Genomic DNA, 18,098 nt, shown 5'->3' on the forward strand with positions numbered 1-18,098 from the left:
CAGCTTGCGTCTAAAAATATCATGAATATTTGATATCAAAAACATGGTAGGCATAACAGACAGACAATCAAACCCCAAAGCAAACGCGGGCACACACATACACGCGGGCACACACATACACGCGGGCACACACATACACGCGGGCACACACATACACACACACATACACGCGGGCACACACATACACGCGGGCACACACATACACGCGGGCACACACATACACGCGCGCGAACTTCCTGATCTGGTTGTTTGTTTGTGTTTGTATTCTGGTGTGTTAGTGTGTTTGTGTGTTTGTTTGTTTGTTTGTTTGATTGGTTGTTTGGTTGTTTGGTTGTTTGTGTGTTTGTTTGGTGTTTTTTGTGTGTGTTGATTTATTTGTTTGTCTGCATGATGATGATGATGATGATGATGATGATGATGATGATGATGATGATGATGATGATGATGATGATGATATTTTTTCGAAATTATATCAGGACTGTGCACACATTTGTTTTCAAATCATACACTGTGCGTAGTTCGTTTTGGCGTTCATTCTTCGATACTTATTGCACATACCAGCGCACACTGTGCGAAAGCCCATTCTACAAGTTCTGACTTGTCGATCCAATTGGGTCTTCTCTTCGTATAATTAGGCAGCGACAGTTGGTCACAGTGTTCTGCAGAGTTGTATGATTCATTGGTACACACAACATAAGTTGTGACGCCAACTGGGCCAAAGTTTCCTTATTTCGTACAACGCGCAAGCAAGTGTTTGGTCTCTTTTCAATATGGCCTGTCAACAACACATTGTCTCAAGCTTGACAGGGGCGAAGCAGTTGAGCCAGACGGGGGGGGGGGGGGGGGGGGGGCTACAACCTGGGGTCCAGGGTAGACCCCTTGTGGGGTACAGGGGCAAGGCCCCGTTGGGGGGTCTGGGGGGCGAAGCCCCCTTGAAGCTGAAGAGTTTTAGCTATTTTATGAACAATTTATGGCTTATCCTTGATTTTAAACATGATCAACTGGTGTCAGCAGCCACTCATTATTTTTTTTAAAGTTAGTATTAAATCTCTTTTTTTGACAGCCAGGGGAGGGGGGGTTCCGGAACCCCTGTAACCCCACCCCCCCTAATCCGCCCCTGCTTGAAAGAAGTGTTGGGCTTTGAAAACAGAAAAGAAAAGCATTTAGCTCATTGACGCAAACACAAGCCTACAGTACTGGGACCTCCCTCGTGTGCATTGCTTTCAACCCAGCGCTGAGCCTGTCTTACTATGTGCGGAATGTCCTTGGCTGAATGGTTGCAACTTCAATGTACAAGCTTTTCCGAACGCCGTGTACTATTACAAGAGACTGTCTCTGCAAGCTTTTTGATCTGAGTATCGTCTTGATGATGTACTGGTAGAGAACTTTTATTGCTAGGTTTGTAACATTTTCTTGTTTAGCTCGAATCTTTGTATATAGCTTGCTACTGTTGCGGAACTTCTTGGAGAGGTGAGCAAAGCTTAAAAGAAAGTCGCCAGAATCATCAACAAAGATTTTCAAAAATAAACACATCGAAACAAAATCATCTTACCGCCCCCTTCCTGTCCCCTGATTATTTTTGTTTTTTAACTCAGGGCATGAGAGTGTTGTTATTATTTCATGTATTATTACGGTAGGCGCTAATGAACTGCTTGAAACTGGACAATTACAAGAGGAAATACCACCAAACTTATTTTCACACTCAGGCACGCAATCATGCACGCACGCACTGACTCTCACACACACACACACACACACTGACACACACACACACTGACACACCGGGCGCGCACGCGCACACACACACACACACACACAATACACACCGTGCTGTTTTGCCCCATATTAGAACCCTGGCAGAGATACAAGTCTAACCCGAAGACACACAAACAGACAGACAAACAGACAGACCGACAGACCGATTCCTACACACCGCCATATAGAGGCGGCGTAAAAAGGGATAGTACATTGTACTTCTCCATACTATGTTGACTGACAGTTTCAAGTCGATGATCATTTTTCAGCACAAGAGTACACAGAGTGCTGGGTAAGGGGGTCTTATCGCCACACAAATCAACTGAAACAAAGCGGAAAAAGAAAATACTACTTTTACATGGACAAAATAGCCTGGAACTGCACAGTCAAGCCGCTACTTCTGGAGTTATGTGTGGTATAAAAGTTAGACAACCAAGACTGAGTGTAAAAGGTGGATTTATTCAATGATAGATGGAATACAAATGAAAACCATTTACAGACATGAGGAACACGAGCAAGGATTATAAAGAGTACGTACACATTTACCAGTGCAGAGGATATATGTAGAGGTTACACGCCGAGTCTCAGTGATTATTAAAAATAATGGTCGAAGTTAGCGGATCATGAAAAATGCGAGCTTTAGCGAGCTTTTCATGACCGCGAACTGAGACCATTATTTTTTATAATCACTGAGACGAGGTGTGTAACCTCTTTATTCCTCCTTTCTTCAGTTATTCAAAGAAAAGAGGAGGTTTTTTGCGAAAGTTTGATCGAATCCTATTCACTCAACCAGTCAACCTGCGCAGGCGATCGATTAATGCGCGGTCAATTGTATAGTTCCGTGCAAATCATTCCATTCTGTTAACACTTCTTGTCAGTTTTCCTATTTTGGACTAAAATCAAGTACACAGATATGCTGTTATTCTGCTGTGGCGGCAAAGGCAGATATTGTGTGTTCTGTATATATGTTTTGGTATCGTTTAGGATAATGTTCTTTCGTCAAATGGGACTAGCAGACGAACTTTTGCACCCGTGTTCCAACGTTAAAAACTGTATGAAGTTCAGTTTTCTGGGGAAAATAGTGTATGAAACCGCTTTATGTTGTTTAAATTGATGAGATGTGTGCATTTGGTTGCGTGTGATCTGTTTATTAAATGAAATATTGTTGAAAACTGACCGTCGGATTGCAGTCTGTTGTCGAAGAAACTGAGTGAAAAGAAGGGGAACTACTCTTGTCGCTAGACAAAGTATGAGTTACTTGCCTTGCGGGAAATTGCTTGTGATGAACGTTTGAGCACGGCAAATCTAGATTCAGAAAACAACCGAACTCATGGATTTTATATGAAGATTCATGTGTTCAGGCCTGTAGTTGTTAATTTAAATGCGGTATGTTTGTATTGTTTGCTCCAGAGATGTATACTTCGTACGTTAGAGCGTTCGGAACTTTTCAGTCGCAAAAAGTAGTACCGAAACGGAACAACTTCTCAACCCATTGCACTATCGAGGATTCAGGCTGTTGCTGGGTCGTTATTTGTTTGGTTGCTGGGTCATTATCGAAAAATAACTACCCCTACAAGTTTACAGAGGTAAAGAAGCAGAGGGGGGAATAAATATATATATATCAACACATACTAACATGATACGTCAAGGAACAAAAAAACGTACCTACAATAAGTAACGTATGACAAACAGATAAGCAACAGATAAGCAACATAAACAAAACATGAAAAATAGCATGCATACTAGTTGAAGAGCTACACCTCCCCAGCCCCCACACTGACGATTCGCCTGCACTTCGAACCCCAAAACCCACTCCCTTGCAAACGCCTCCACCCCACACCCCACCCTCACCCCCTATCTCTCTCCTCTCTTCACTTAGGTCAGTATCGAGATAGAAGGTGTCACCGTGTGTTTGAGCACCCAGTCCCATATTTCACTTATCTACACAACGTTGTAAATGTCAGCCCGCGGCCAGTGACAAATATTGAGTGACCCGCGCCCTGCATGGCGGTACCTTTATTGGCTGGGGTTCAATAAAAACATGTCCTCGTGGACTTTCTCTGAGTAGCCTCGCCTAGCTGTCCTGTGTGGCTCAGTGTTCAAGACACTTAGCTGTTCGGGTCCACATCTTTTAAAAGTGTGACGACATCATACCTTATGTCGTATCAAGAGGGACTGTTTAGCTTCAGACCTCATGAACATAATCTTTATAGCCTGCATGTTTTTTATCGCACACAAAAAGCTACAGTGATCTAACCCAAAAGTAAGAAGATCGTTACATCCGAGACACATACACACACACAGACACACACACACACCCACACACACACACACACACACACCCACACACACACACACACAGAGAAAAGGTCACTTTGTCAGGGAAAATAGTCAAACTAAGATACAGTAACGAAGCGAAAGTTTTAATCTGACAAGACAAAATTGTCAAATGAGATAAAAATCCGGTAGCATTGGTCTATTAATACTGTCTTTGTCTGTATTGAGTGAAGTGCAAACCGGTAATATACCGGATATTCCTGATTAGTGCCAACGCTGAAACTATCACATGTTTAAACATATTCCTCTGGACTCAGCCTTTTGGTTTGAAATGACTGGTGGCTCTTTTTATTTTTTGGACAGCCGGGGGGGGGGGGGTCCGGAACCCCCGTAACCCCCCCCCCCCCCCCCCCCCCGGCTGTCAAAAAAAAATTAATACTAACTTTAAAAGAAATAATGAGTGGCTGCTGACACCAGTTGATCATGTTTAAAATCAAGGATAAGCCATAAATTGTTCATAAAATAGCTAAAACTCTTCAGCTTCTGACCCCCCAACGGGGCCTTGCCCAAGTACCCCACAAGGGGTCTACTCCTGGACCCCAAGTTGTAACCCCCCCCCCCCTCTGGCTTAACTGCTCCGCCCCTGCACACACACACACACACACTGACACACACCAATCTAAACATGTCACATTTTTACGCAGGCCACCCGAAATGAAGTTTTATTTTCCTTTCTTGCCTGGTGCATTTTCGCCAGATTGAATTGAATCCAAAGATTCAGCTGCACTGGCAGTTTACATTTTTACAACCGGTCGGAGGCATAGGAGACAACCGCCAAACTCAAACTGTTCCCTTCACACCCTATTTCATGCGCCTGTGATTCTTACCTCTTCCTTCTTTCCTGCTGCTAGGCTTGATTGTGTCTGACCTCATTTCACACTTGGGGGGGGGGGGGGGGGGGGGGGAATGGCCAGTATGACAAGAACTCAGTTGAGCTAGTGCATATCTACCTCGTACAAGCCTTGGACACTCGGACAGTAGGATAGTACAACAAGTGAATCATATTTCACATCAAAACACAACAACAGTTTGTTTAAAAAAAAAAAAAAAAAAAAAAAAAAAAAACCTATCTGTGCTCGACACACACACACACGTACACACTCATACACTCTCTCTCTCTCTCTCTCTCTCTCTCTCTCTCTCTCTCTCTCTCTCTCTCTCTCTCTCTCTCTCTCTCTCTCTCACACACAAACACAAACACAAGAACGCACGCACGCACGCACACACACACACACACACACACACACACACACATACCAGGGGCGGACGAGGGGGGGTGCACAGGGGTGCAGGTGCACCACCCCTCCAGCAAAAAAAAAAAAAAAAAAAATTTGGAAAGCTGATTCTATGACCATTATTTTATACGTTCAAATGGCACCAGATGACACCATTTTGCTTCTTTGGGCAAAAACAATTTCCGGGGGGGGGGGGGGGTATGCCCCCCAAGCAAATTCGGGCGCTTTGCGCCCATCACATTCACTTTCGATTCAAAGTGCACCCCCCCCCCCCCCCCTTACAAAGCAACTGATCCGCCCCTGCATACACACACACACACTTACACACACACTTACACACACGCACACGCACACACACGCACACACACACACACTCACACCAATCTAAACATGTCACATTTCTACGCAGGACATCCGAAACGAAGTTTTATTTACCATGGTAGGGCGTAAGAGGAGATGGGATGGGCCGGGTTAGTGTCATGGTAAGGACTGGTGGCAGGGTTGCCTTCGCGTGTGCATCGGGTGGAACATAAGGAAAACTGCCTTGTCCAATTCTCATATTTCTTGGTGATATATAAACCTCGGTTGGAAATGTGCGATTTCGATGTTTGCCGAGCGTGCCCCCTCTTTGCCCTTTTGCGTGCCCAGACCATGCCAGAAATACTACTCTTTTAATCAAATCAAATCAAATCAAATCAAATCAGATTAACTTAATAATCTCAAGCATGAGAAATGATACAGTGTTGGTGCTGCAGACAAACTGTGTCTGTCGAACTGTTGATCATGCTGAACTGAACTTGGCACTTCAACAGAGACACAACAGTTGAACTTTAAAGAAGAAATCATGATAATAAGGAGACCCATTCAAGAACCAAATTATAAAACAGGGCCGGACCCAGGGGGGGGGTTCCAGGGGTTCCGGAACCCCACCCCTGGAAAAAGCATGTACCTTGCTTTGACTTTTACTAGTTTTAGCACCAAAACAATGCTGCTCTTAACCCTCAAAACAAGGCCCAGAATGCACCAGATTGCACAGATTTTAACCGTTTTTCAACAATTTTCCGGGGGAGCATGCCCCCGGACCCCCCTAGTTCGCGCGCCTGCAAAGCTTGTGGCTTCGCCACTTCGCTGATTTGCCCCCCAAAAAAAGGAGGAACCCCCCCCCCCCCCCCCCCCCCCCCCTTACAACTCATTTGGTCCGGCCCTGTAAAACGACGACCACCACTGAAAAGAAGCTGGATACCTTTGTTTTGCACTTTGAGTATTCTCAAACAAACTTGGTGTATTTTCATAAATGCGCGTGCACTCCGCCACACAGCATTCGAACATCCATGATTCAGACATGCTTTTGCACGCGTCCGTTGCATTGTTAAATAAGTTTACCAGTACGTTCAAAACAAAAACTTCTATCACATTCTTTCAATGTTTAATGACAAAAACTGTAATCATTGATTAAAAGTTACGAAGTTCTCTTTAGTCATTAGAACATGAAGTGTACCACTAAATATACAGGAATCACATTCTATTTGTGTAATTTTTTTTGGGGGGTGAAACTCAGATGAGCTTGTGAAGAAAAGTAGTTCATAATTTTTTTTTCTCTCGTATTTTTGTTCCTACGACCGTACTGATCGTATTTTAGACTTTCAAGCAAACAAAGTACGGCCAAATCGTATTGGTTTCCAGGTCTGCAAATGCATCCAGAAAAAGGAATCTACGTTTTCCGATTAGCGGCTTCACTTTGAATCGAAGTCTTCAAAATGGACCAAAATATCAATACCTGCCCAGATGAATGGTTGTTGAAACTGTGCGCCTACAATAAAACTACACGTCATGTACTCTTTCTTCTTTTTCTTTTTCTCCATCGTGTTCTTCTTTGTTTTCTTCCATGCGTGTTTCTTAAATAAACAGCTATGATTTAATTCTAGCAAATAAAATTGATCCACTAAGGTCCATGTTCCATCCAGGTTATCAAGCGCACTGGAGTGACCTCCCTTGAAAACCGGAAACGCTTGGATCTGTGCGTGACTCTCCGATCAATTCGATTTTGTTGCCAATAACTCAATAGCAACTGATCTTACTAAATTTAGAATCAACTTGAGTGCGAACGAAGGGCACAGTCTGCGTGTTTGTCCGTGACTGTGTCAACTTCAGCATCGGGTTTCCGTCCGTCATTACAAGTGCTAACTGATGTGCAAGTTTCCCGCTTGGTGTTAGATCTGCACGACAATCTACGAGGAAAACACAGTAAAAGGTCAGTTTCACCACGAAAAGCTGTACTTTGAAATTATTATATTGCACACACACACACACACACACACGCACGAACGCACGCACGCACGCACGCACGTACCCACACACACACACACACACACAATCACATACACACAGACGCACACACACACATACACACACACACACACACACACACACACACACACACACACACACACACACATTTTTCAGAACTAGCCCTTACGTACAAAAAGGAACAGAATACAGTGTAGTACATGTATCATATAACATTCCGTCGTTGTCATTGAAACAAGACGCCCGGAAGCAAATAATCTGATGCAGGAAAAAGACAACCAAGGATTAATACAATTAATACAATCAGTAAGCACCGTCGCGATATAACCTTCGTGGTTGAAAACGACGTTAAACACCAAATAAAGAAAGAAAGAAATCAGTAAGCAAACGAAGAAATCCAGATGAAAGTTTTGAAGCTTGAAGGAAAAAGATAAAGTGAAGGAATACAAGAAGTTAGTACACTGATGTTAAAGACGAAGGGTGATGTAGACCGGTGTACCACGAGAAAATTATTCCCACGAGATTTTTACTCCGGAGTAAAAATTTTCGTACGAAAATGTTACTCCCTTTACGAAAAAAAGTACTCCCCCATAACCCGATAAAATTACTCCCACGACAAGTGCACTCCCCTGACAAATAGATAACGAATAAATTACTCCACCACGACAGGTGTACTCCCGAGTAAAAATGTCGCACCCCTGTCAGTCCTGGTGGTGGAAGGGGTGGAGGGAATGTTAGCGCGACATTCCGTTTGTGCGAGATCCCATTTGGGCGTTATCCCATTTCGCCCCGAGTCCAATTTTCGGCTCATTCCGCAAAGCCAAACGTCATTTTTTTTTTTTAATTCTTTTTTTGTGGAGGTTTTTTTTTTGTGTGTACATGTATATGCCGTACATTACAGGACATCACCTAAACAAGGGGACAAAAACATAAAACAGAAACACACTTGGACAATTACAACACACAGGGGGTGGGTGGGTGGGGCGGGGGGTGGATCAGGGCTTGGTGGTCGCAGTATCAAAAGTATGTAGAAAGAATAACCTAGGAGTTACATCAAAACATGCAAATACAGGCGCCAGTCCTTGTAAAATTTATCTAATGTATTATTCATAACTGCGTTATACTTTTCACAAATAAATCTTTGCTTAAGATTTCTACTAAATGTCTGAAAATGAGGAATCTTTTTGTTCATTTTGGAAATATATATACGTGGTGTTTGGCACAAATTACTAGCACATCAAAAACTTTATCTGTGACTACATTATTCGCAACTCCAAAAAGAATCAGTTCTTTAGAGACTTTTAAATTGTCACAATGGGTGCAGTTCGCCTTTAACCAATTTACAAATTCTATCCAAAAAATCTGTACTTTGTCACACTCCCAAAACATATGTTTTAGGGTTTCTTCATTTCTGCCGCAAAATGTACACAATGGCGTATCCACAATTTTTCGCAAAAATAGAAACCGTTCTGTCGGCAGAATTCTGTACAATAATCGGTACTGGAACCATCTCAGACAAGTATCTTTTGTTGTTTTAAAAACATGTTGAAAAATAACCTTCTTATCTAACAAACAGTTTAAAGATTCAGACCATTTTTCGATACATTTTGGGACCGTAACATGTTGGTAAACGTCATTTTACTCTCGTGTCATATCGCTAGCGGGACATCCCATTTTGGCGCCATTCCGTTTCGCCGCCATTCCATTTCGGAATGTCTCTCCATTTGAATGACACAATATAGTAAAGTGAGGCTTGGTAAGTAGAATGAAACGAAAATGGGATTGTGGCCAAATGGGATGGTGTCAAAATGGGATGTCGCGCTATTGTTATGACACAGTAGTAAAATGACGCTTGGCTTGTGAAATGTCGCAAAAATGGGATGGGGCCAAAATGGAACGGCGGCAAAACGGGATTGCACCAAATTGGGATATCGCGCTAGAGGTGTGTCACGATAGTAAAATGACGCTTGGCTTGTGATCCCATGAGTACGAACGTTCACCGCGAAATTTATAAACCAGGGAGTAAAAATCTCGTACGATATATTTACTGGGAGTAAAAATTTCGTGGAGGGAGTAATTTTTTCGTTCCTTGTGAAGTTATTTTTTCGTACGAGATTTTTACTCCCAGTCAAAATCGCGTACAAAATTTGTACTCCGGAGTCAATTTTTTGTGGAGTAAAAATTTCGTGTTACACCGGCTTTTATTACTGAAGTCGTTTCTCCTGAGGTTGCTTTTCAGCGAGTAGGTTGCATACCACTGTGTGTTACTGTCATCAAACAATTAAGTGTACGTTCTCCCCTTTTTGTTTAGTGGGTTTACCTTAAAGTGAATTCCTTCTTGTGCAACTAGTGATCCTGTACACCATCACAGATTTGTTCAGTTTGTACACGGGATAAGAGAAACCTTTAACTTAAACCCATTCTAAAGGGTTATAAGTTTACAGTAGGCGACATCACAATAAAAACCCTTCCGAAATAGTACCCGCTGAGGGGACAAAAAAACAAGTCGCGTAAGGCGAAATTACTACATTTAGTCAAGCTGTGGAACTCACAGAATGAAATTGAACGTAGTCCGCCGCTATTGCAAAAGGCAGTGAAAGTGACGAGCCTGTTTGGCGCGGTAGCGGTTGCTTCATAGCACGCTTTTATTACTGTACCTCTCTTCGTTTTAACTTTCTGAGCGTGTTTTTAATCCAAACATATCATATCTATATGTTTTTGGAATCAGGAACCGACAAGGAATAAGATGATAGTGTTTTTAAATTGATTTCGAAAATTTAATTTTGATCATAATTTTTCATTTTTTTCATTTTCAGAGCTTGTTTTTAATCCAAATATAACATATTTATATGTTTTTGGAATAAGAAAATGATGAAGAATAAGATGAACGTAAATTTGGATCGTTTTATAACAAAATGGTTTTTTTTTACAATTTTCAGATTTTTAATGACCAAAGTCATCAATTAATTTGTAAGCCACCAAGCTGAATGCAATACCGAAGTCCGGCCTTCGTCGAAGATTGCTTGGCCAAAATTTCAATCAATTTTATTTAAAAATGAGGGTGTGACAATGCCGCCTCAACTTTTACAAAACGCCGGATATGACGTCATCAAAGACATTTATCGAAAAAAAGAAAAAAAAAACGGACATCATACCCAGGAACTCTCATGTCAAATTTCATAAAGATCGGTCCAGTAGTTTAGTCTGAATCGCTCTACACACACACACGCACACACACACACACACACATACACACATACACACATACACACATACACACATACACCATGACCCTCGTCTCGATTCCCCCTCTATGTTAAAACATTTAGTCAAAACTTGACTAAATATAAAAAAAAAGTCTGATCTCCTTTGAAAAAATAAAAAAAAAATAAAAAAATATATATATTAAAAAAATTAAACCCATTCTGCATAGTGGACATTTTTGTTGTTGCAGATTATCCGATATGAGTGTCACTTAAATACGTTAATTTCAGATTAAGAGTCCCACTCATCCCAGGAAGCAGCCAAGCTGTTTTTGGCATGTGTTTAAGTTGAAGGATAAACTTGTTCCGTGTGAAAGCCTGAACTAATATGTTATTGTGAACTTGATCATCATCTTCTTCAGCGTTCCAGAATTTTCTGGTTACGTGTGAGCTCGTTTGCCCATAATCCATTTGGGTTCCCCACACTATACTCTGAGAGCAGAGTAAGCTCACTCTGCTTTCGTTGAGTAGGCATGCTGGGTATTTTCGTGTTTCCATAACCCACCGAACTCTGACATGGATTACAGGATCTTTTCCGTGCGCACTTGGTCTTGTGCTTGCGTGTACACACGAAGGGGGTTAAGTCACTAGCAGGTCTGCACATAAGTTGACCTGGGAGATCGAAAAAATCTCCACTCTTAACCCACCAGGCAGCAGCGACCGGGATTCGAACTCACGACCTCCCGATTAGGAGGCCGACGTCTTACCACCACGCCACCGCGCCCGTCTGCGAACTTGATCGGTGACATAAGAAGGAATCAGAAGTACATTATATTTAGAGTAGGTCATAAACCTGTGCTTCAATTATATTCAAAGATCTCAATAACGAGACATGTGTTTCATTACATATGCAGATTGCTTCAACGAAGCATCACTGAAGGGGAGTCTTTGGCATTACCGTCCCGTTAAAAAAAATACATGTTTTTCTTTTATTGTTTACTTCTTATGTTGTTTATATGTGCATGACATCAACCTCCCTGTAACTTATCCGCGCAGGAGACAGAGTGTGCAACAGCAGCCATCAGATACCGAACTATCCCGAAACACGATCTGAACGTATCAGATTCCTACCGTGGCCGGAATATTTGACAGCCCTATAACGAGAGGAGGAGGTACGTCGCTTTCTGATAACACGAGAGGTGGCCGCCCCCGTACACAACAACAACAGTGTAGACTGTAATCTCTCCACCCGGATAGGGCTGTCTCTATCGCTAGAGCCCGCTTTCCTTCACGTCACGGAGTAAGGCCCTACAGTCAACATCACTACAGTTGAGTCAGCACTGCGCCCAGCTCGGCTAGCAAAGTTCGTCACAAAAACTGACACGCTCTGCGCCCCAGTGTCAACGCTACACCACAGCGCTCAGCCGGTCCTTCGTCACTTGTATTCTCGTCTTATTCCGCCCTAGTGTCAGTCTTGTTGCTTCCTGGAGTAAGAGCTACGACCACACTGCAATACTACACTGCATCGTGAGTGACCGACGGTTTTGTGTCCAGCGAAAGGCAGGGATACTGAGAGAGAAATATAAGCACCATGTCTGCAGGTCGCCCCGCTATCCCTGAAGGAATCGGACAGAAGCCTGAGTTCCAGGAACTGGGTCTGCAATTGAAGAGCCACACGTCTGCGGAGATCAGCACTGAGGACAACATCTTTGACATCAAGATCAAGTCTCCAAAATGCGCCCTGAAAACCACATTTAAACTCCTTCAGGTAAGACTATTTTTCGATTTCGAAATTACTGCATCCGTCATTTTTTTGTTGCTTTGTTCATTTTCATTCCATTTGAATCGTGCGTTGTCACTGTTTTGGAAAGTATCTCACTATACTTGTATCATTTTTTTTCGAAAGTCTTTTAAAATGTGCACGCTCAGCAACAACGAAAATGATTTTATTGCAGCATATCGAGCATTTTGACCGACTCGAAAAGCATCAACTTCTTTATCAGTATAAATTGGTCAAATCAGCTGTATGAATGCGTGTGGTCAGCAGCGGCAAGTGGGATTAATTTTATTAGGTCGTTTGAGTGGTGCCTGAGGATATTCAATCAGTTAACAGTGACCCGGAAACGCTACCACTGAGATTCAAAAGTCTGGAGAGAAAAACTGAAACATTTTTATATTACAGCTTAAGAGAACACGAAATTTAAAGCATTGGATTTGAATATCATATACAATTCAAATGTCCTGCAGTGTGTGAAAAATGGTCGTGTATTAAGAGCTTAAAGAGCTTGACAAGTAATGTTAAAATCCTAAAGGGTTTTCCTGCTGAAAAAATTGAGGAAACAGTTAGCCTAATCTGAACATGAGATAAAAACCTTCGCGTGTATGCAAGGCATTTCTACTGTTCAGGAGCAAACAATTTTAAACTTTTGTGAGGCCGACAGGAAGATTTTTCTAATTTGCATCCTGCCGCTCACGGTTTCCATGTCATTTGAAAACGCTTGCATTCATATTATGCAGCCGCTGTCGGCTTTAAGACCGCCACGGTGTCACAGGCACCTGACGGAAACGATGTCATGCTTGGAAGCTTCCAGTCGTCCTTTCCGTCTGCTGTTTGTGTGTGTGTGTGTTCTATCAAGAGCAGAGCATTAAAGTCTAGTCTGCATGCAAAGCATTTTGTCGACAGCACACTGAGCCACAAACGTACATAAAATCATATGCACACACACACACACACACACACATACACACACACACACTGCACACACACACACACACACACACACACACACACACACACACACACACACACACACACACACACACACACACACTGTCATAAAGATCATGGAGAAACACTGTTAGGAAAGAACATACTTCATGCATGTGTTACTAATTAACTTCACGAAGTACCCGGAATTCATGGTACTTGGCAGGAATCTGACATTTTCTTCTGTCACATGTATGATGTACAGCAGCCACTAAAAACGACATACTGTTGCCACCAGGACTGCAGAAAAAAGCGAATCTTGCAGACAATGGTGTAAGGGAAGCATTGTCTGCAAGGTTCGCTTTTTTCTGTGTGAGGGCAAAACATGCAGACACATGTGGAATACAGCGACAAATTCTTTTTTTGACAGCACTAGAGCCAAGTATTCGTTAAAAAAAAAATTTGCAGACAGTTGTGCAGTACATCCGAGCAAACCATAAAATACAACGGTAAACCTGCAGAAAAAGCTGTAACATTTGTAGACAGTAACTGTACTGTACTCTGGCTGAACACTGACACGTTACAGCGAAATTCTTCGCAACGATCTGAAATATCGATTTCAGCTCTGAAGGCTAATTGAACGTGGCACAATGTTTGGTTTAAACAGTTTTTTTACTCAGTTGCATAAATACAAAGCCATAATTGAATGTTATACTAAAGGAGCACAACAAGATAAACTTATAAATGTGCTCTTAGAAACAAAGGAGTAATGTGGCGGACGATATTGTAAATTATTAAATGCATGATATTCAAACAAATGAAAACAAGAACAACGACAACGAGAACTATAATGGCACAATGTTTCAAATACATGTAGCTCTGTTTCAGGCTATTCTTAAGGCCAAAAAAAAAAATAGTCTGTTTACGGTAACCCGACCGACCCTATTTTTTTCGCGCGACCCTACTTTTTTTGGCATTTGGGGAAAAAAATTAAAAAAATTAAAAATAACGTAAAAATATGGTTTTTTGGAAAAAACAAACAAAAGCAAAAACAAATCCCGACCTACCGACCCTATTTTTTTGGCCTATGTTACCGTAAACAGACCTTTTTTGGGGGGGCCTAAAGCCTGCATTCAGGCAATGTAATTATTGACCAGGCACCTTTCATGCACTAATTTACCGCGTTGAAAAATGTGTGTGTATATATGGTTGCTCAAGGGGAATACAACTAGGAAGAGGTTTTAAATAAGACTGACACTCATCCATGAATCGATTTCAGCTGCCGTGTTACAGAATGAGCTCAGGAACCGACAGGACTCTGCGGTGTTTCTAACCTCATGCCTGTCCAACACATTATTCTCTAGCCAATGTCCTCCTTTGGTCCGCCAAGAAAAAGAAGCTACTTGGGTTTCATACGTCTTAACATTGGAAGCTCTTCGTCACTACAGCCTTGTTGTCATCTGACATGTTGTAAAAAGATTGTAGAACTATATTATTCTGTCAATAGAAAAGACACCATGTTCATATATGATAGGCGGACGGTACCAGGTCGAAGACCTAGGACACGTCTACCTAAAGGATATTCAAAATCCCCTTGAATACGGTATCGTATGACAAGTGAGAGAAAGAAATGAGTCAGCGTTCTCTGAACAGCCGATTATACGCCGCCTGAAAGCGTAGTCTTTCACTGACTTTGCAGTATAATCGATAGTGTCCCTGAGGTTGTGTGTGCGGAGGGAGGGGCATAGTATCGGACGAATGAGGCTGGGGGTGGGCGGGGGGGGGGGGGGGTGTGAGAGAAGGCCCGTTTGTACGTTCCAGCGAGTAACCCTGTTGTTAGTTCTGTGAGATAAATGATATTGCGTTCCGACCACAGAGCTTCTTGTGACCAGCTCTACTTTGATGCGGTTATTTCCGGGAGGGGTGGGGAAGGGCTTCGTTTTAGGATGGTGAGGGAGAGGGTCTGTTTTTCCCCAGGAGTAATCTTGCTGTTTATTCCTGAGTGATATTATATCTTGCATTCGGGTCACAGAGTGACCAGCTTTACAGCACGGTAATGGCTGCCTTAATGGCGGGGTAAAAACGGTCATACACGTAAAATTCCACTCGTGCAAAAAAAAAACCACGAGTGTAAGGGGGAGTTTCAGCCCACGAACGCAGAAGAAGAAGACAGCACGGTAAAACAGTTCTAAAAGGGGTGGGCTGGGTAAAGTTCCCGTCCGGGGGAAGGGGGTCGTCGGTTTGTCATGAACAGTACCCCTGCTGGTAGTCCTGTGTAATATATATATATCTTGTGTTCTGACCACAGGATTTCTTTGAATAGAATATAGTCAATTTGTGTACAGATTTTAGTCAAGCAGTATGTAAGAAATGTTAAGTCCTTTGTACTGGAAACTTGCATTCTCCCAGTAAGGTAATATATTGTCCTACGTTGCAAGCCCCTGGAGCAAATTTTTGATTAGTGCTTTTGTGAACAAGAAACAATTGACAAGTGGCTCTAATCTATCCCATCTCCCCCCTTTCCCCGTCGCGATATAACCTTCGTGGTTGAAAACGACGTTAAACACCAAATAAAGAAAGATTTGACCCGCTCTACGCTAACAAAGCAGTTAGTTCTTGGAGGGGTAAGCAGGATCACGTGAGTGCGTGTGCTGAGGGGGATGGGGGTGTCCCGTCCCGGCTGTCCTTGATCGCCCTCCACCCGCCCCCCCCCCCCCCACCCCACCCCGCCCCCCTTGCGGTTACTGAGTGTTGTGTGATATCGGCCATTCCGGCCATAGACTTTCTGTGGCCAGCTCTACACTAAAGCAGCTAGTGCTTATGAGTTTATGTGGTGACTGGGAAGTACACGTCAGTCCGGCTGCCCTTGAAGGTACCGGCCTCGCTGTTACTAGTACCGATATTTTGCATGCCAATCGTAGACCAGTTCTCTACTCTATTGAAATGGGAATGGGGATAGTTTTGCACTCTAAGGCAGCAAACATGTCTACAAAAGTACAACGCACGTATACACTGAGTTACCACTTCCATAACCAGTCCAGACAGTCTGTTGGATGGCTACCCAAAACTGAACGTTTCCATGCCTACTTACCCAGCAGAATATTCATGCTTTGGATACCTGCCGTCACTGTGCAGCGGAATTTGCTCCACGTGCACAACTGAACGTGTATTTCGGGAAGCCTTATTGTGTAAGATTATAAATGTGAAAATAATTATGCTAAAACTCACAATAAGAATACCGGCTTGTGTCGACAGAGCTCTTCAAAGCCAGTGCGCTTCCGGCGAATGGCATATTTAAACAGACACACTCGTGTTTATGTCACGAACAACTCTATTTATTTCCTATGAATACCATTTAACGATTTGAGCTACGAAATGTGTTCTGCAGAATGCAATGCAGGCAAACAACAAAAGATACATAGATAGATCTGTAAATTGCATGTGCTGCCCTGTTTGGGACGCCGTGGCTGCTGAAAAACCAGGAGTAGGATTGCAATGATTACAAATCAATAAGTCTCGCGTCTAGAAATCATTGGACGCAGCAGTAGATGAATGCAACACCCCATCCCCATCTCGTTGCCATTCGTCCCGGGCGTATAGCGAGTCTGGGGATTAAAGCTTTCAACTCTTTTTTTTAAGCCGAGTTCACTTGTGAGAGATATTGAACGCACAGTGATTTGAGCGCCACACTCACCAAGACCAGCGAGCTTCGTGAATAGAACACACTTGATCCTTTTAACGTTTTTCTCCTGTTTTCTTTCTTTCTTTCTTTTTTTTTCTTTCTTTCTTTATAATTTCCTTCTTTTGCTTCTTCGTTCTCGAGCCATCGACTTACTACTCTTTTTCATTGGTGTCCGTTCACTGCCCGTCCGGACACTTTATCTTCTTTCAACTTACATCTTCAACGGTCACACCTGCATGGTACTTTGATATATATATATACATGACAGGCGCTTTACAAATTCAACTTCAACAAATACAAACAAAAATAAAAAAATTATTAGATTCTAAGTGCAGGTGCTGCCATAACATTTTCGTGTGCGCCTTTTTGGTTGCACCTTTAATGCTAACAGAGTGTTTAAACAAGCAAATCTCTATACCTGGAAGCTCGGTATTTCAGTAGTGCATCACTACCGGCCGCATTGTTTTGTGAGACATAAGGTTTACTTTCTGAAGGTCATGATCATGATACGCGTTCGATAGTAATTTGCGCCAATGTAGGGGTCAATTTAATGGGCATTTATGCATTGGCATAGTGTCTACAAGCACGGACTTGAGATTCAGAGTCCAACACAACACAAGGCCAGGGTCACAAAGATCGCCTGATTATTTTGTTCGTATTTTGCATGATGCTTTTAGAAGTAGTATTTCAAAGTGTTGATTCATACTGGGTTGACATAAAACAGAACACAAAGATGTTCGTAGATCATATAATAGCCTCAGTCTCAGTTCTCGGTTTTAAACATTACCGTCAGTATTAGTCATAAAACATAGGATACAATGTACCATTAAGTGCGGCGTTTACCGGAACATTTGTGTATCTTACCGGATTTT

The 18,098-nt window shown here is 42.5% G+C and overlaps 1 protein-coding gene across 2 annotated transcripts in view; it reads left to right on the forward strand.

Annotated features, from left to right (window-relative positions):
- The first annotated feature begins 7,413 nt into the window (after positions 1-7,413).
- Positions 7,414-18,098, forward strand: part of LOC138982836 (uncharacterized) — a 31,497-nt gene continuing 20,812 nt past the window's right edge. For both annotated transcript variants that reach the window (XR_011460987.1, XM_070356196.1), the window contains exons 1-2: positions 7,414-7,578; positions 11,894-12,605. Coding sequence is in view for 1 of the 2 variants with exons in the window: in XM_070356196.1 (XP_070212297.1) it covers positions 12,429-12,605 (177 nt within the window). In the remaining variant the exon portion in view is untranslated. The remainder of the gene's footprint in view (positions 7,579-11,893; positions 12,606-18,098) is intronic.

This window comes from Littorina saxatilis, linkage group LG12 (genome assembly GCF_037325665.1).
Source record: "Littorina saxatilis isolate snail1 linkage group LG12, US_GU_Lsax_2.0, whole genome shotgun sequence".
NCBI lineage: Eukaryota > Metazoa > Mollusca > Gastropoda > Littorinimorpha > Littorinidae > Littorina > Littorina saxatilis.